The sequence below is a fragment of the Grampus griseus genome (assembly GCF_964374135.1).
Source record: "Grampus griseus genome assembly, chromosome: 8".
Taxonomy (NCBI): domain Eukaryota; kingdom Metazoa; phylum Chordata; class Mammalia; order Artiodactyla; family Delphinidae; genus Grampus; species Grampus griseus.
Window position 1 is genome coordinate 30,821,128 of NC_139002.1, and position 20,067 is coordinate 30,841,194.

At 38.4% G+C, this 20,067-nt stretch overlaps 1 protein-coding gene across 1 annotated transcript; it reads left to right on the forward strand.

Annotated features, from left to right (window-relative positions):
* Nucleotides 1-4,230: 4,230 nt before the first annotated feature.
* On the forward strand, nucleotides 4,231-15,664 carry MMP27 (matrix metallopeptidase 27; the record flags this gene model as incomplete). Its single annotated transcript, XM_082659835.1, has 10 exons — nucleotides 4,231-4,329; nucleotides 5,151-5,389; nucleotides 6,480-6,628; nucleotides 6,722-6,850; nucleotides 10,975-11,136; nucleotides 11,313-11,433; nucleotides 12,696-12,826; nucleotides 13,653-13,812; nucleotides 14,374-14,477; nucleotides 15,423-15,664. The coding sequence occupies 10 exons, from the start codon at nucleotides 4,231-4,233 to the stop codon at nucleotides 15,662-15,664; spliced, it is 1,536 nt and encodes a 511-aa protein (XP_082515961.1).
* Between the last annotated feature and the right edge of the window lie 4,403 nt (nucleotides 15,665-20,067).

The following is a 20,067-nucleotide window of genomic DNA, read 5'->3' on the forward strand; positions in this document are numbered from 1 at the left end:
CCACTTCCTCTCCCGCCTCCTGGCTTCTAGAGTTCAAGAAAATGGGCCAGTTAAATCTGTTGTTCCTTATTCCTGGGATCCTCAGGAGGACACCCTCTACAGATAACCAGGGTTTGCTGCACAAACAAAATAGTGTTCGGCACAAAATTCAATAAATCTCATTTAATTGAGTTAAACTGAGCTTAGATGCATAAATTTGCTAATGGCTCTTTTCCGTTAAGAACTTTAAGATTTGTGGTATCAAAATGACTAGTCTAGACATTAAAATCATTATAATGTCGTATCTGCAGTTGTTAGAATGTAATGCAGTGCAGCTTATTACACAATAAAATATGTGAATTGTAAAATATATTTATCACTAGCACATCCTTTTTTCTTTTCCTGTTAAAGTTTTTAAACCCCACAGATGATTGATTTAGTATACTTTGATACTTTTTTCTGGTTCAAAATTTATCTATTAAATGATTTCAAAATAAATATTTTAAATGACCAACTTGTGATCTACTATAATTTCTTAAGATACTACCACATAGTTCATCTAAAGTATAAAAAGGAAATTTCAATATATTTGCAACCATTTTCCTTTATCAGAAATATTACAACATTGATATTAAACTTTTAGATATTACTTCACAGGTTTATGAAATATTTTATCAATATTCTATGTCCTCAAAGATTCCCTCAATTATGTCAATACATTATTCTCAACTTATTTTACAAGATAAGAAAATAGAAACTAGTATATACTATAATTTCATTTATTCATTTATTCAACAATTAATCACCTACCTATTCCAGATGCTGTGCTAGGGAAAGTGAGAGAGACATATAAGCAATTCATTGTATCAATGTCAAAGGGCAAAAGGACCTGTAAGAACTGGATATTTCCTTAAGAGTCAATTCCAGACTATGGCATTTTCTAAAACTTCTTATGAAATCAGTTTTTAGAAGCACGAAGATGGGAGATTCATCTCAGAACAGCTGCTAGTTGTGCCAGTTAGTTATGATAGATTCTTGGCCCAAGCTTCATCCGTACATTTTCAAGATAAGAACTGAGTTCATGTTATTTCTTTAACCATATTTCACAGTCATAGGAAGTGAACAGCAATACAAAGTATAGTAAAGAATTTTTAAAATTAGCCCTTTTTTTGGTTTTCTTCTTGACAACATGTGGTATTTTTTGGATGTTACATTGAAGTTTTATGTGAGGACAAGAGATTTAAGACTCTAAGCTTAAAACTTTAAGAATGATATTACTTTTATCTTAGGTTGAGTTTCCTAAAAAGCAAAGACTAAGACAAAACTTCGGTGCAGTTACTTTATTCAGGACATGGTCCCAGGAAGCAAGAGTGAGGTAGCAAGCAGAGTGAAGCAGAAAGAGGGAAAGTCAATACAAGTATGTGTTACTGAGGTTTCTACTATGGGCAGCCGGGGCTCAATTCCATCAGGACCTCCTGAGAAGCTTACAGAACACCTTTCAATTGTTCATATCTCCAGTGGATCGGAGGCTGGATCCGATCCAGCCTCCAATCCCTCCTTCAATTCCCTCCTTCAACATTAATCCTTCAATTCCCTCCCCCACTGGGTAGCTCTAAGGAATTGGCCTGTAGGCTCCATGGCAGCTCAATGCCCTGGGTAGAAAGCAGAAAGACATCCAATCTGTGGTTAAGGTTGGACTTTGTCAGAGTAAGGTGAGTTACACAAGCCTGTCCACCACCATACAACTAAAATCAGAGGTACACTGAGGGGATTCTGACACGGGGCACCAGAGGCACCTCCTATAACTTTGTTGTTGGGATATTAAAATTATGGGAAATTGGAGGTGACATCTTTGGAGAAACTTACTCACCCAAGAAAAAAGACTTACAGATACCAACACTATAGAAATCTCAATGGGACAGGGACTGCTAGTTACCTATGTTAACATGATTCCCCCCTTCCTTTGCTGTAGTAAGAATCCAATTTCATTTGAGGTAGCAATGCATCCAGCTAAGAGACTACATTTTGTAGCCTTGCTTACAGCTAAATGTGGCCATGTGTTTAATTTCTTGCCAAAAAGTGTAAGCAGAATACTCTGTGGGCTTCTAGAAAGAGACTGGGTACTTACTTTCTCTACGTTCCTCCTTCTTGCTGCCTGTAATGCAGATACAATTGCAGAAGCCACCTGGACCATAAGGCACTGGCACTGAGAGAGTGGTGTAGCTAGGTGTCTGTTGCCTACATCCCTGATGATGTGGTGTTGTCATACAAGCCATGGACTGCCACATCTGGCCTTCTCTTACGTGAGGAAGAAATCAATGTTTATTAATCATCTATTATTTGGGTTTTTTCTCTTACATTTTGACCAAATCTCATTCCAGCTAATACATCACATGAAGTATCTGGAACCCGCCCCACCTCCCTGCAGTAAAGGCCATTAACTGGCAAGCCCTGTCAGTGCACACATAGTTTCCAGTCAGCTTTCCTGTCTCTCAATCTTAAACAGATTGCAGAGTACAACATATCCAAACATTTTTTTAAAAGCTTCTAATGTCAAAAACAGACGCCAAAAAAGAAACTTTGAAGAAATAGAGACAGTCCTGGGAGCAAAAGAGAATGTCAAAATAAACAACAAAAAAAAACCTTAACATTCTTTAAAAATAAGACATATTTTACATCCAAAAAACATTAACAAAATACAAAAAAGTATACTCAGAGAACTAGAAAGAGCTCTTGGAAATTAAAAATATAACTGAAATAAGAAACTCAGTAGGTGAGCTGGAAATAAAGTTGATGGAAAATAGTAAAGGATATATTGAAAACACAGAGATTTAATCCAAGAGTTCCAGTAGATATGTATTCCAGAAAGAGAAAGAGGAAACTGGGTGGAAAGAAATTATCAAAGAAATAATAGAGGAAAGCTTCCTTGAATTAAAATTTTCATAATGAAAGAGCTCTCTTACTGACAAACAATGTTAATGCAAAAAGACTCACATTAAGAGACATCATTATAAAACTTCAGAATATCTGGTTAAAGAGACTTTCAAAAGTTTTCAGAAGAAAAAAGAAAAATATCAAGAATCAAAGTCTTTTCAACAACAATACTAGATTCTAGAAAACAATGGAACAGTAACTTCAAAATTCTAAGGGAGATTTATTTCAGCCTGATATTCCATAACCAGAAACACTCTCAGTCAAGTGTGAGGATGGAATGAATGGCATTCTAGATACGAAAAGATTAGAAACATGCATTTTCCTTGCACACTTTCTTAGACCCTCCATCCCTATTTCCCATGGCTATCTACACATATATTTGCTCCAGTCAGGACAGATTTCCTACAGCTCATTTCCGCCATGGTACCTGTTTCCTGTGGCCTCCCTCCACTCATATGCCTTCTCCTTTCGGCTGTGAAAACCAAATCTCCTACACGTTCTTCAAGAGCCAGTGCAAGCTCCACTTGCTTGAAGCCTTTAGGCCACACACATCTGCAGTGATCTCTTTACCTTTTGACCCTTCTCAGTCTCTAGAATCTTCACATGCATTTTGCTACTTTTGTCATTTTATCCGGCATTAGTCTCTGTATATGTCTGAATTCTCCAACAAGATTGGAACAGTATCTTAGTGTGACAGGAAAATAGAAAGTGCTTGGTAAACATCTGATGTTTACCCAGTTAATTAGGATACTCTGATTCCTGAATCAATTGTCTTTTCATGACACCATACTTTTTTTTTTGAGAAACAGACATGGCTTGTTTATTAGAATGCAGAAAGTATCTGTATCAAGAGCAAGACAACAGATGAAATTGTATTTCTCAGAAAAAGCAACAAATTACAATTTTGCAAACATAACAGGTGATTTCAAAAAAGATAAAATTTTTTTACAAAGAAAATTATCTTTTTATACAAATATTTTGGGCTTTCATTCAAAGGAAGATTATTTCATAAACTCTCAAGAATTTATGGATAAGAAAACCTTCAACTTTGCAAGGACAAAAGTAACTTGGAGGCTGACTTTATATTATTTTGAATTCAATAATGAACAATGACTGTGTTTACCAAACAATTGTAGATCATGATTGCAAAATCAAGTTACCCTAAGAAAAAAAAAAGCATATCATGACACACCCCATGGCAAATGTCCTTTTCTGTTTTTAATCAAAGGATGATACAAGTCAACTCACGCCACGTCTCACTATTATTTTCTAAATTCTATGCAAACAGGACAAGGCTTCAACTGAAGAGAGACAAGAATGAAGAGGCTTCTTTTAGTTTTGGTCCTTGTAACATTTTCTTCTGCATTTCCCACAGACCGAAAGATGGAATATGAAGAAAATATGCAACTGGCTCAGGTACTGTCTCAATAAATGTTATTAATGACTATCAATAAAACTTTTACTTTATTGATTGTATTGGGACTTAAAAAGACAGCTAGTTCCTACCAAAGAGTCCTGAACTTTCTTGTGAGGAGCTGCTTTTCCTTTCCTTGGCTCTAAGGACATCAAGGAAATTTGAGGGGTGGAGAGTAGGGGTGGGGTGGAGGACAGGAAGGATTTGCTACAACTTTAAGCAATAGTTACAAGTGAAGAGACAGTGAGAGTAGAAAGGGTCAGCCCTGAAAGAATGGAGGTCTCCATAAAAGCATTTGAAGACCAACCAGGAGAACCCAACTATATTTTGGAGCCACTTATCCCTGTATGTATGAAAAACACATTGTTTTGGAGATTCCCTGTAAAAATCAGTCCAATTTGCCATATTTGGTGAAATTATTTACATTTGAAAAATGGATAATCACATCTCCTCTAGAATTTGATTCAAGGAAACACCAAAATGAAAGTAACAGCAACAATATGTAAGACACAAGATAATTTAACACACAGAAGAAGCTTGCTTCTCTTCTGTGGAAGTTTGGAGTCTCATGGGCTGTATGGGTTTAGCCAGTTCTGGTCACACATAGCTCAATGAGTTCTTGAAAACTGAAAACACAGGGTGACTCTTTGCTTTCTTCTTTGTTTTCTTCCTCTCTTCTTTCTTCTCTCACTCCTTCCTTTCCCTTGTTACTTATTTCCTTTTTCCCTCCTACTGCCAAAAAGGATTGCAGAAAATTTTGTTTTCTCCTGAGATGGAGATCTGCTCTCCTGTAGTCTGTGCCTTTTTTTGTCTTTTTGGTCAGGCATATCTCAACCAGTTCTACTCTCTTGAAATAGAAGGGAGTCATCTTGTTCAAAGCAAGAACAGAAGTGTCATAGACAGCAAAATTCGTGAAATGCAAGCATTTTTCGGATTGACAGTGACTGGAAAACTGGACTCAAATACTCTTGAGATCATGAAGACACCCAGGTGTGGGGTGCCTGATGTGGGTCAGTATGGCTACACTCTCCCTGGGTGGAAGAAATACAATCTCACATACAGGTAATGCTACTGCCCCTAATCTAAAGGAACATGAAAATAATCTCCAAGGAACAAAAATAATAATAGTTTATTTTACCGAGCACTTCCTGTGTGCACAGCACTTGATAGATTTTATTTATTCCATCCTCCCAAGAAATTTGTGACATAGGCATCACTGCTATTACCACCTTAAACACAGAGAAACAAAAGCTTATTTACCATAGGCCATTTTACAGACTCATCAGACTGGCTCTGGCAGATATGCTCTAATCTCTAGCCTCTGCCACCTCTATAAAAGCTCAGGACCAGGATCTGCCTTCTGATTGCAGATGCTTAAAGGTACAAATGAAGTGTGCTCAAGGGAAAATGGGAAGACCCTGGAGCACAACCAGTTCATGTCAGAGGTGTGTGAGTCAGATTGTCAAATCTAAGGTGGACCCCAGACATCTCAAGGACAGGGAGCTGGCTTATTGGCAGAAAGAAGATGAAGTGCACCTGTGACCTGAGATAGAGTCAGTGACTTTGACCACTGCTCTAGAGCCTTCCTGGCTGGCCCTAAAGAGTCTTTCTGATAGTTCTTCCTTCATCTTACTGAGCCTTAGGGATTGAGATAAAAATACGTTTATCAAGATAGGGAATATAAATTAAGGGAGATATTTTCTTGAGTAACAAACTCTTTGTGGCTTTCAAGTGAAACTCTTAATATATGACACATGCATAAGACTGATTTCTACAAGCCGTTTGAGAAAATAAATCTCAATTCTTTTTAGAAGATATTTATAATACAGTCATATACACAGCAAACACATACATGAGATTAATGATCTCCCACTTAAGATGTGATCTTAGGGAAATCATTTAACCTCTTTGAGCCTCATTTGTTAAAGTGTGATAATACAACCTGATGAATAGGGCAAATGAAAGATTGAATTATATAGCATACGTAAAAGTACCTTATTTAAATAGTAAAGTAGTGTACAAATGTAACAATAGCACCGTACCAAAAGTTACTGCCGCATATAATTGATGACATAGAAATTATTTTCTTTCCATAGTATGTGTTTACATGCATGTATAACCACGAATTGATATATTTTTGTTAATTTCTAAGAATCATAAACTACACTCCAGATATGGCACGAGCTGATGTGGATGAGGCTATCCAAAAAGGTTTAGAAGTGTGGAGCAAAGTTACTCCACTAATATTCACCAAGATTTCCAAAGGGATTGCAGACATCATGATTGCCTTTAGGACCCGAGGTAAGGTTTTCAGCAGAGAAAGCTATATGGCTATTTTCATCCCAGGAGCTTTGAAGATGCTGATCCTTTTTCCCCCCATGAATTGTATCTCAGTCCATGGTTGGTGTCCTCGTTATTTTGATGGCCCCTTGGGAGTCCTTGGCCATGCCTTTCCTCCTGGTCTGGGTCTGGGTGGAGACACTCACTTTGATGAGGATGAAAACTGGACCAAGGATGGAGCAGGTGAGCCCAATTTTCTTTATGAACAAAATTTTGTTATTCATACAAATTCCTAAAGGAATAGTTTTGCAACTAGTTGCTTTTTACTTCCTAATTTCCCTACGATTTTTCATATTCCAGATGACATTGATGAAAGTGTCCAATGTCTGTTCAAACCATTGTGCTTGTCCAGTTCAGAGCCTTATCCACACAACATCTTCATAAAGTTGCTAATCCTGTTATGATCAGAACATTCTTCCTTTACTCAGATGTTCATTCATATACCCACAATGCCTGAAGGGCCACTATGTGCCTGGAACTGTGCAAGGTGTTGTACAGACCACAAAGTTGTACTCGAAAAGTTCCAGCTCTTCAGAGGTTCATGATCTTGTGTGATGTATAAAGCCTAGACCCACTCACCACCATACAAGGCAGACTGTGCTGTCTGTTATACCCATGGCAGAAGTCATCTCTGGCTTGAGGACTGAAAGAAGACTCTGGGGAGGTGGTGATTCTAAGTTAGTGATTGAAGGATGCTGTGTGGGTTCATGGCCCATAGGAAGTCTGTTTATATGCATGAACCTCTTCTAGCTCTTGCCTGTCTGCCAAGGTATTAGACCCTGGTCTTTATATTTGACTTACTTCTTCAGACTAAGTGGGTTGATTTTATTTCTTTTCATGGGCCTCCCTGGCACTAAAATAAGAGATATTTTATTACTTTTCAAACAAAAAACAAAACTTTACAATAGTAAAAATATGTGCCTCAAATGAAGGAGCAGGTTGAGTAGACTCTCGGGTTCTCCCACTCTTTTTTTCTATCATTGACTACAGTCATCTTGGGTCTGGCATCTGGTTTCCCAGGTTCCAGGAAAGTGGAGGCTGTGTCTCTCTGGTGGATGGTACGCAAGGCCACAATTCAGTCCTGACCAAGTAACTCCAGACAGTCTGTGGGTCAGTTTTACAGTTTCTGCAAAACTGAAAGCCAGTGACTCAAAATGATGCGTGGCCACTCCTTGCTAAGTCTGATCATGTGATGTAATTGTTTTTCCAAGAGCTAGGAAACAAAGAGGGTAAAGAACTCAGTGCTGGCTGAACTTCAGGTACCGGGGAAGTCTGAGATTGGTTGCTGCCACTGCCACGTGAGTTACATCAAAGACAAGAAAATGAAAGGGGTGGGGTGACACCATGACCCAAACAACAGAATAGTTGAATGGACCATGTCTGTATCTCCTGCTGAAACATGTCCCAATATTTCTCTGGATTTGGCCTAAAGGCAGTGTGGATATGTCCAATCAGGCAGTTATAGGAAATATCTTAGTGCTCACCAAAGTCAGAATGACTCCACTTTGTCAGCCAGGATTTACTTTCATATCTAGAGGTAGATATGAAAGTTTCACTGTCATTTTATCCCTATTAATTCCAATACTTAGTAGTAAAATTACTATTACGCATACTGCAACAGGCCCCTAGCCAAAGGGGATGTGTGGGGTCGATTACAAAAAAGTCCAATTTGATCTGGGCCTCAAGTTGGCAAAACTTGCTTGAGCAAAGCAGAGGATAAATATAGCCCTCCACCAAGTTATGGGTGGATAGCCAGGCAACAATACTAAAATGGGTTATCTTCTAACTACTTTGCTACATTCCCTCAGCTTTGAAATTTTTGGCCCTGGGGGATGCCCAATCATATAACTCTTACCTCACTGATGTAGAAGGGAAAATGCCTTCCTGTTCTCTAATAAAAACATAAAATCTCAAGCATATGTGACCTCCAATCAGATTTTTTAAATAGAAAATTTGGCAATAATGTATAATATATGATTACCTTCTTTACGTATATGTAAGCTCTCTCTATGGAAAGGGCACAAAAGTCTTAGTGTAACTTCCTTAAAAGCAATAGACAACCGTCATCTGCTAATCCCACTGTTTCCTAAGGGAAGGACAGTCACTGCGTGGTGATGTCAGAGGAATTTGTGCACATAGAGAGGCTTTCCTGAGAATCTCCCAAAGTGAGGTCAGTGTCAAGCCTGTATGAATGTAAATGTTCTACGCACACATATGTACTAAACAACTGAAACAGACCTCAGAGACCGCTACAGATGCAGCGTTGGGATGGAGAAGAGCAGTGGTCTGTGGCTTGGCAGACCTTACCTGCAGGAAGATGACACATGTTATCTGTAATAAAGGTGAAAACACCTTGCAAAGCACTTGCCTTTAGCAAACATTCAGAAAGTGTTTGACACTGATGATTATGTTGGTGATTATTAGTATTAATGATAATGATGATGATTAGATAGAGTGATTTCTAGGAGAAGGAAAAACTATTCACAAAGGTACTCATGTATTATGTATCAATGTATCCATTTAGTCACATCTCCAAGAAGGCAGCAATGTTGTCTTTTTTTCTACAGTATCATACAGCCTATAATATTGTCAGCACATGAGAGACACTCTACAAATATTTGATAAATGAAGTCACGCGACAAATCTTTACTCAACATCTACTCTGACTCACGCTCTGCAATAGAAATGGAATATACAATAGTGTACAAGACATAGACCCTGCCCTCCAGGGGTTTACAGTCTAGAGGACACACTCTACCAAATGGCAATTAAAATTAGTATGATCAACCGTGGGATAAAGGGAACTATGGCAATGTAATAGGAGCACATAAGATAAACTCCAATCCATTTACAGAGGTCAGGGAGGAAGTGATGCCAAACCTGAGACCTGAAGGCTCTGCAGGAACTCTGAAGACAAAGTGGAGTAAACAGTTCTAGACAGAATAACCCAACCAACCCAAGTATTAGAATTGTGGTGGAACAGAAGGCCAAAATGGTGAATAGGATTCAGATTAGAATCCTTTATAGAAGGTCTTGAAAGCCACGATAAATGTTTGGACTTCATTCAGATGATCTGAGTTTGAATTACTTTTTTAAAGAGTCACTTGTCCCATCCCCGTCCAAAAGCACATGCAGTGATATTGCCAGCAGCAAAAGCCAGAGCAGAAAAGCATGAACGTCCATGAAATAATTTTTTGCCATTCCATGTTCGTTTTGTGCAAATATCACTGGACAAAGCGCCATAACAAAAGGCTCAGCCTTTTCCTTCATGTCCATAGGCTTAGTTGCAACTCCAAGGACAGTCTTTTATATACTTAGAAACTTACAGACTGTGGGAGAGACAGAGAAATAAAAAGGCAAGTCCAACCATGCATGGTATAACTTCTGGTGTGGTAAAGTACAGAGTACTATGGTCTTGTATAGGAGGCACAGCTAACCATTCGATCATCCACATAAAAACCTGGATATCCAGCAACCATCACTAAGCAGTTTCTCAGTCACCAGGAATAAAAGATGATTAAGACATGGTCCCTGTACCGAAAGGGTACACAGCTTGGTGAAAGAAATAGACAATGCAGTACTTATCTGCAAAGACAGAATTAAGCACTGAGTCTACAGAAGCCGAGAGAGGTGCAATTAAGTCAACCTGGATAGGAGCTGGGGAATAAGAGAAGCCTCATGAGGGAGATGGCTCTAGGGGGATTCCTGAGGAATACATAGGATAGCGGGGAGAAAGGGGGGTGAGAAAGTAATACGCTGGGCAGAAGGGATGGAGATATGGAGACACAGAGATTAGAAAGAACATGGCATAGACGAGAAATGCAAATGATTCAATATGGCTAGCTCATGGAATGTGAAAATAAAATATGAGGCTGGGAAAAAAAGCAGGGACTCGTTCATGGAAGGCCATGTTTAGGTATTTGGACTTGATCCTACAGCCAATGGAGAACCTCTGAATAATATAGGTAGGAGAAATATGATCACATTCAGCAGCCTAAAAACAACCAAAGACTGGCGGCTTCTCTCTCTCTCTCTCTCTCTCTCTCTCTTTTTTTTACTACTATCCATTTCTGAGACACCTGTTTCCTGCCATCTGTTAACTCTGGGTTATATTTCTCCATGATGTGACTAATACCAATTATCAGTCTTGAAATATTTCCCAGATAAATGATGGTGAATATGTTATAAGAATTATCTGCTGTTTGGCAAGCCTTTTCTTCATTCCCCTCAGTTACTTCCTAATCTCAGATGCAATCATTCTCCTTCTGAATGACTAATGTACTCATGTTTTCCCTGTTTTTGTTAAGGATTCAGCTTGTTTCTTGTGGCTGCTCATGAATTTGGTCATTCACTGGGGCTCTCTCACACCAATGATCAAACAGCTTTGATGTTCCCAAATTATGTCTCCCTGGATCCTAGCAAATACCCACTTTCTCAGGATGATATCAATGGAATACAATCCATCTATGGTGAGCAACGAATCTGAATATATGTGAACTGAATTGACAGCCTTACAGGAAGGAAGTTGAGAAAAATCACTTCTTGAAATATTATCATGAAGAAAATATTCTCTTGGGTAAGATCCTTCTGTAGGTATTTCTACATGCCTTCTTAATTCACTAAGGTATTTCTTTTCTCATCAAAGGAAGTCCACCTAAGACAACTGCTAAGCCAAAGGGACCCACTGTACCCCATGCCTGTGACCCCGATTTGACTTTTGATGCTATCACCACTTTCCGCAGAGAAGTAATGTTCTTTAAAGGCAGGTAAACCCATTCCCTTAAACACCTCAACTTCCTATGAAGATTTTTCTTTTCAAGAGATTTGGGGATAAGAGAGCTGTGGGGGTAGTGAGAATATGTGCCTTTACTTTTCGTTTTATAACTGCCCATATTGTTTGAATGTTTTATTCTGTGCACATATCTCTTACTTGTTTGATAAATTAATTTTTAAATGTTTTTAAGCAAATTTTTAAATTGCCATTGAAACAGAGTCTACTTTCAGTGACTTCTTAGCTAAAATAACACACCACTCCTGGTGGTGTGTTGGAGGTGGCTTATACCATTTCAGGATCCAATTGTGAAATTTTCAAGAATTTTGTAAACTGGTTCACATCACTTTGGTAGCTTGAAACTGGCCATGGTTGGAGTATTTACACCCTGGAAATCATCAAATGATAAAAATTAGGTTTTTTTCCTACCTGGAGAGCCAATTGTTAAATACGCATCGACAGACCTTTCCCTGAAGCTGAATCAACAGTGTTAGCTGTGGTAGGAAATCTCTTCTCTCACTATGTATAATTTACTGCACTTAACTTGCAACATGGTGTGTCAATTATGTATACCATGACCATATTTTCAGAACAGAGTATCAAGACATACGCCAACTGACAAGGATATAGGGGCAAAAGAAAAGAATATCTGAAATCAGACTCCTGCCACCCACAACTATGTAGCACTGTAATTACATGCTGTCACTACCATGCTCTTAATAGTCGAGGCTGAGAGACCACTTGTCAGGGATGGGTAGACAGCATGGGAAGGAAAATGGACTATATGGACTTTTCAAGTCCTCCTCATAGGCTCAGAACTTTACAGCCAGAAGGGAAATCTGAGGAAATATTTAGCTATGCAAAAATAATAACATTTCTTTATTCTAGCAAACATCAGCACCAAAAAATTCTTCTTAGATGGCTTGGTATTGGTTTAGAATGTTGGGAATTGCTGCTTTGGCAAAAATGAGGTGATTGAGCACACTGAGAACTATTTATGAGATTTCCATGGGTATTTTGCTACCCTAAGTTCCCAAAAGAGTGGGCACAAAGTCATGTCCTGACCTTGGTAGTCCAAAGGGTAGAATTGAACTCATAACCATCTAAATTTGCTGTGGAAATTTGTATTAATGCCATAAATTGTTTGAGGAAAATATCAACCAATTAGATAAGGGACAAGTGTCAGTTTGCAGCATTTTCATTGAAATAGATATATATATACACTGTGTATAAAGTATGGTTTTCTGTCTAACACAGGCATCTATGGAGGATCTACTATGATATCACTGATGTTGAATTTGAATTGATCTCTTCATTCTGGCCATCTCTGCCAGCTGATATTCAAGCTGCATATGAGAACCCCAAAGACAAGATTCTGGTTTTTAAAGGTAATTTTACCCATCATTATTCCTCTTCTCCCTCTGGATGCCTGAACTGTTCAGTGGGTATTTTAGTGCAAGGAATATAATCTTCATGAATGAGCAAAATAGACAGGGCTTCTGCCCTGACCTGAGGTTCCTATCGTAAAGAATAACTATCCAAGGATTCTCAGTGGTTGTGAAGATAAACACCATCCCAACAGCACAGGAGAAAAGAAAACTGTATAACAAAAACTAAAAAGTGTTTTTTTCTGAAAAATAAAGGTAACCCATTTCTCTTCTGTGCTCCCTTTTTACTAGGGTTGTTAGATGTGGCAAATAAAAATAAAAGATGCTTTGAATTTTGGACAAACAACAAAATAATTTTTTAGTATAAGTATGTCCTTTGCAATATTTTGGATACACTTATACCAAAAATTAGTCATTGTTTATTTGAAATTCAGATTCAATTGGTATCTAATATTCAAATTAGCAACCCTACTTTTTACATGGGTTTCACCAGATTACTTGCCTTTGAGAACACTTGGGTACTGAAATTTAGGAGAACATGTCCAAATATACTTGACTGTTTTGTCAGAGTTGGAAAGAATTAATACAATGAATTCAATTGACATGGGTATGCACACTACTAACTATAGGTATATATTACTTGTGTAATGTTAATGACATAAGTAGCTAAAGAAAGCAGTAAGAATAAATGGAGACATAAGATTACTAAATCTCTAAGCATTGAACCTGAAAGGAACTAAGCATCTAATTATTTTCAAACTTCTTAAGACAGCTATTTCTCCCTTTAGGAAATAAATCAGAAGATAATCACTTTCTCTCTTCCTAGATGAAAACTTCTGGATGATCAGAGGATATGCGGTCTTGCCAGATTATCCCAAATCCATCCATATACTTGGCTTTCCAAGACGTGTGAAGAAAATTGATGCAGCTGTCTGTGATCGAAACACAAGAAAAACCTACTTCTTTGTGGGCATTTGGTGCTGGAGGCAAGTCTACAGACAATTGACCCTTTGTTTTACTCTGGAAAAAAATATCCAGATAACTTCACTTTAACATGGGCAAAAATAAAATTAACCTACAGTGTTCCTAAAGTGTTATCTTGAAGGCAATCTCAGGTGGATGGCATTCGCCAAACAAAAGAATGTTTCAATCAGTTCAAAGATCTTTCTCCAAGCTAAAAAAATAAAGATAAAATCATAAAGCTGGTGATGCCAACCAAACCACCAATGACAAACATATCTAGTCAAAATCTTTGAAACTCCAGGATGAGCTCTTATTTTGATTTAACAGTTCCACAGAATAGCATCAATCCGGCAAATTATGTGGCTTTTCCCCCTCATAATTCCTTGCTTTCAAGACATTATAAGTGATTTAACCAAACATAATCTTTGCCATTTTTATTTTATTATTCATCCAACTCGTTTTCTTCCAGTAGGACTACTTTTTTTTTCTACATCTTTGCTTGACTCCAAGGAGGCAGTAAAAAATTAAGCCCTCCCCCTCCAAAACTAAGATCCCCTGAAAACCTTTCAAATCCATGTCTCCAGGTATGACGAAGTTACCCAAACCATGGACAAAGGGTATCCACACAGGGTGGTAAAATACTTTCCAGGAATTGGTCTCCAAGTGGATGCTGCTTTCCAACATAAAGGTAAGTGCCTGACTATAAGGATACTTGGAAGACTTTGCTGACTGTGAAATAAGACAGCATGAAATCTTAAATGTTTCAATTTTAATGTCATTTTATTACTCTAGAGTACATGTAAATAATAATAAACTTTAATCTGAGGGCCTTATCAAAAACTGAATAGTAAGTTCTGAATTATATTTTCTGTCATACTATTTCAAAACTGCAAAAAGTACCAAAATTAACTATCACTGATCCAAGATACCTTATAAAGATACCCCCGAAGAGGTTTAAGTGTGAAAAATGACTAAGCACGTGAAGTGAACAGTGATTCTCAATCTTAATGTACATAGTTTAATATACACAGCTTGGGGTTATGAAACTACAAGTCCCTTAGAGTTTCTGAGGCAGTAGGATTGTGGGTAAGATCCAGGAATCTATAGTCTTAAAAGAACCTCAAACAATTTAATGCATCAGTTCAGCTACTATATCTTCAGAGACAACAAACCAGACCATGCAGTAAGCAGGAGTCTAAACATGTTTTTGAGTAACACCATCTGTTATTCTTGTGAAATCTAACATGGAACCTCAAAAACTAAAACAGATTAACCAGAGCAACACTAGGAAAATGAGGATGTAGGGACCAAGGCCATACTCACATTTCTCCCCCTCTCTGAGACACATTTTTGAAACCTAGTTTGAGAACCTCTGGCATAAACCACAGTCTGACTAGAAAGGTAGTAAGCCCTTGAAACTCATGTTTCATACCTTGGCTTTTTTTTCAGGGAAATAAAAATAGTATTTCTCATGTGACTGAGCAGAGTAAAATGTATCTATATATGTATCTATATAGTTACACATTTCTTTTCTCTCCATATAATGTTCAGTTATTCTATATTCATAAAATTTTAAAGTGTGGAATCATTGTATAGTGGTGCAAAGTAACTAATCATGATTCTCTCTCTCTAGGATTCTTCTATTTCTTCCGTAGATCAAAGCAATTTGAATATGACCCTAAGGCAAAGAACGTTACCCGAATAATGAAAACCAATACTTGGTTTCAATGCAGAGAACCATTAAATTCATCATCTGATTTTACTATCAGTGAGGAAAATGTACATTCAGGGGGAGTGGAGATGTTTTATCATAAGAATTTAAACTTGCTTATTTTCAGTATTGTTCATGTGCTGAAAAACTACAGTTATCAATAAATTCATAGACCTAAAATAAACCTCAAGGGGTCTTTTAATCTGAACTCTGCGTCAAAGGAGAATAGAACTATTCTTTAACATCAAGTTGCCAGTCCTAGTTCTAAATATCTATCTAGTTAAGAGTCAAACAGCTTTTTGAGCTTCCTGATTCTTTTTACAGGAAGTTATGTGTAAACACAACTCTCACTGGACTTTAAACATATTTTGTGCTTTGTAGACTTGAAGAAGTAAGACGTTTGTTATAATAACAAAATACTGAAGACATTTATTAAACCAATCTTTAGCATTCTATTTTGTCTGGACCTTTGGAGTTGGAGAAGCTTGATAAACTGCATCCCTCATCCCTACCCATGTTCTGAACCCACTGAGAAATAACATACAGTTGGGAGAGTAAAATACCACCTTTATTAATGAAAGGCTTATATTGGAGAATATATCTGTGGACAAGAAAGCTTCCTAATATCAAATTCTAGAGTGAGCTATACTTACAAGTCATGGGAAGCACCATGCCTCCCCAAGAAAAAGTGAGCTGCCTACGGACTACATGGAGCCCAAAGAGAAAGAAACAAGGATGGAGCTACATGTGCCTAGTTTCTGCTCCCAAATTCACCATTCAAATAAGTTATTCCACCTACCAAAGAGAGGAGTGAGAGCCTAGAGAGATGAAGGAAGTGTTACACTAAAGATGATCCCCCAAGAATTAAGAAACTAGCAGGAGTAGGAAAGTAGTGTTCCTTCCAACCCTCCCAATCCCACCCCAAGCATAGACCAATACAATGAACCATTCCTTAGAAAGTTTAAAAGCAAGTTGTGTGCACACTGATCTCATATAAAAGAAATGTAGAGATTTCTTGTGTTTCCTGTGTATATGGGTCAACTGGGCTTAAACCTATTGGTAGAAATTTCCTGTCATCTTTATATGTATCTGTTGTATGTTTAGAAACCCAACCATGTACCTGTTGGTTAAGTTTTACCTTTACACCCTCAAAGCTAAATGCTTAGCAAAGCTCTACATTAATTTTCTGACCCAAAAGATGGGAGGTTGTCAGTTGAACTTGATTCTGATTAGGTGATGGATTGAGTAGTGTCAACTGATAGAAAATAAGCACAGAATATCTCAGGAATTCCTACAGCTAGTCCTCCAAATCACACATTTTTTTCCTTGGGTTAAGTATTACCAGATTCCTAAAAGAAAGGGATATAAGAGGAGGAAGAGTAAGAAGTGGACATCACCTTCCTCCCCACAAATACATCAGAAATACATCTATATGTGGAACAATTCCTACAGAACACCTACTGAATCCTGGCAGAAGAACTCAGACCTCCCAAAAGGCAAGAAACTCCTCACGTATCTGGGTAGGGTAAAAGAAAAAACAGAGACAAAAGACTAGGGATGGGAGTGGCATCAGTGGGAGGGAGCTGTGAAAGAGGAAATGTTTCCACACACTAGGAAACCCCTTCATTGTTGGAGATGGAGTGGGGGGAAGCTTCAGAGCCACAGAGGAGAGTGCAGCAACAGGGCTGCAGAGGGCAAAGCAGTGAGATTCCTGCACAGAGGATCGCTGTTGACCAGCGCTCACCAGCCCCAGAGGCTTGTCTGCTCACGCACCAGGGCAGGTGGGGGCTGGGAGCTGAGGATCCGGTTTCGGAGGTCAGATCCCAGGGAGAGAATTGGGGTTGGCTGCGTGAACACAGCTTGAAAGGGGCTAGTGCGCCACAGCTAGACGGGAGGGAGTCCAGGAAAAAGTCTGGAACTGCCTGAGAGGCAAGACTTTTTCTTGCCTCTTTGTTTCACGGTGTGCAAGGAGAGGGTATTAAAAGTGTCATCTAAACGAGCTCCAGAGATGGGTGTGAGCCGCGGCTATCAGCGCAGACCCCAGAGACGGGCATGAGATGCTAAGGCTGCTGCTGCACCACCAAGAAACATGTGAGCAAGTACAGATCACTATCCACACGTCCCCTCCTGGGAGCCTAGGCAGCACGCCACGTCCAGGGTCCCATAATCCAGGTACAACTTCCCCTGGAGAACAAACAGCACACCTCAGGCTGTTGCAACTTCACACTGGCCTCTGCCACTGCAAGCTCACCCCACATTACATACCCTTCCATCCCCCCAGCTTGAGTGAGCCAGAGCACCCTAATCAACTGCTACTATAACCCCATCCTGTCTGAGTGGGAACAGATGTCCTCAGGCGACCTACATGCAGAGGTGAGGCCAAATCCAAAGCTGAACACCAGGAGCTGTGTGAACAAAGAAGAGAAAGGGAAATTTCTCCCAGCAGCCTCAGGAGTAGTGGATTAAATCTCCACAATCAACTTGATGTACCCTGCATCTGTGGAATACCTGAATCAACAATGAATCATCCCAAAATGAGGTGGTGGACTTTGGGAGCAACGATATATATATATATATATATATATATATATATATATATATATATATATATATATATATATATATATATATATATATATATATATATATGTTTTCCTTTTTTTCTATCAGTGAGTGTGTATGTGTATGCTTCTGTGTGTGCTTTGTCTGTATAGCTTAGCTTTTACCATCTGTCCTAGGGTTCTGTCTGTCCGTTTTTTTGTTTTGTATTTATTTTTGTTATTGTTGTTGTTTGTTTGTTTCATTATAGTTTTTAGTGCTTGTTATCATTAGTGGATTTGGTTTTTGGATTGGTTGCTCTTTTCTTTCTTTCTTTTTTTATTACTTTTAATTTTTTTCAATTTTTAAGAATTATGTTTTATTTTTTATTTTAATAACTTCATTTTATTTTATTTTTTCTCTCTTTCTTTCTTTCTTTCTTTCTCCCTTTCATTCTGAGCCATGTGGATGACAGGGTCATGGTGCTCCAGCCAGGTGTCAGGCCTGTGCCTCTGAGGTGGAGAGCTGAGTTCAGGACATTGGTTCACCAGAGACCTCCCAGCTCCAAGTAATATCAAATGGCGAAAATCTCCCAGAGATCTCCATCTCAACGTTAAGACCCAGCTCCACTCAAAGACCAGCAAGCTACATTGCTGGACACCCTATGCCAAACAACAAGCAAGACAGGAACACAACCCCACCCACAAGCAGAAAGGCTGCCTAAAGTAAGGTCACAGACAACCCAAAACACACCACCAGATGCAGACCTGCCCACCAGAAAGACAAGATCCAGCCTCATCCAGCAGAACACCAGCACTATTCCCCTCAACCAGGAAGCCTACACAACCCACTGAAACAACCTTAGCCACTGGGGGCAGACACCAAAAACAACGGGAACTACAAACCTGCAGCCTGAAAAAAGGAGACACCAAACACAGTAAGTTAAGCAAAATGAGAAGACAGAGAAACACACAGCAAATGAAGGAGCAAGGTAAAAACCCACCAGACCAAACAAATGAAGATGAAATAGGCTGTCTACCTGAAAAAGAATTCAGAGCAATAATGGTACAGATTATACAAAATCTAGGAAATAGAATGGAGAAAATACAAGAAACGTTTAACAAGGATCTAGAAGAACTAAAGAGCAAAAAAAAAAAAAAAAAAAAAAATGAGGAACAACACAATAAATGAAATTAAAAATTCTCTAGAAGAAATCAGTAGCAGAATAACTGAGACAGAAGCACCAACATTCGAATTATAGGGGTCCCAGAAGAAGAAGAGAGAAAGAAGGGACTGAGAAAATATTTGAAGAGATTATAGTTTAAAATTTCCCTAACATGGGAAAGGAAATAGTCAATGAAGTCCAAGAAGTGCAGAGTCCCACACAGGATAAATCCAAGGAGAAACACACCAGGACACATATTAATCAAACAATCAAAATAAAATACAAAGAAAAAAAATTAAAAGCAGCAAGGGAAAAACAGAAAATAACATACAAGGGAATCCCCATAAGGTTAACAGCTGATCTTTCAGCAGAAACTCTGCAAGCCAGAAGGGAATGGCAGGACATATTTAAAGTGATGAAAGAGAAAAACCTACAACCAAGACTACTTTACCCAGCAAGGATCTCATTCAGATTTGACGGAGAAACTAAAACCTTTACAAACAAGCAAAAGCTAAGAGAATTCAGCACCACCAAACCAGCTTTACAACAAATGCTAAAGGAATTTCTCCAGGCAGGAAACACAGAGAAGGAAAAGACCTACAATAACAAACTCAAAACAATTACAAAGATGGTAATAGGAACATACATATAGAAACTTACCTTAAATGTAAATGGATTAGATGCTCCAACTAAAAGATAAAGATTGGTTGAATGGATACAAAAACAAGACCTGTATATATGCTGTCTACAAAAGACCCACTTCAGACCCAGGGACACATACAGACTGAAATTGAGGGGATGGAAAAAGATATTGCATGCAAATGGAAATCAAAATAAAGCTGGAACAGCAACTCTCATATTAGA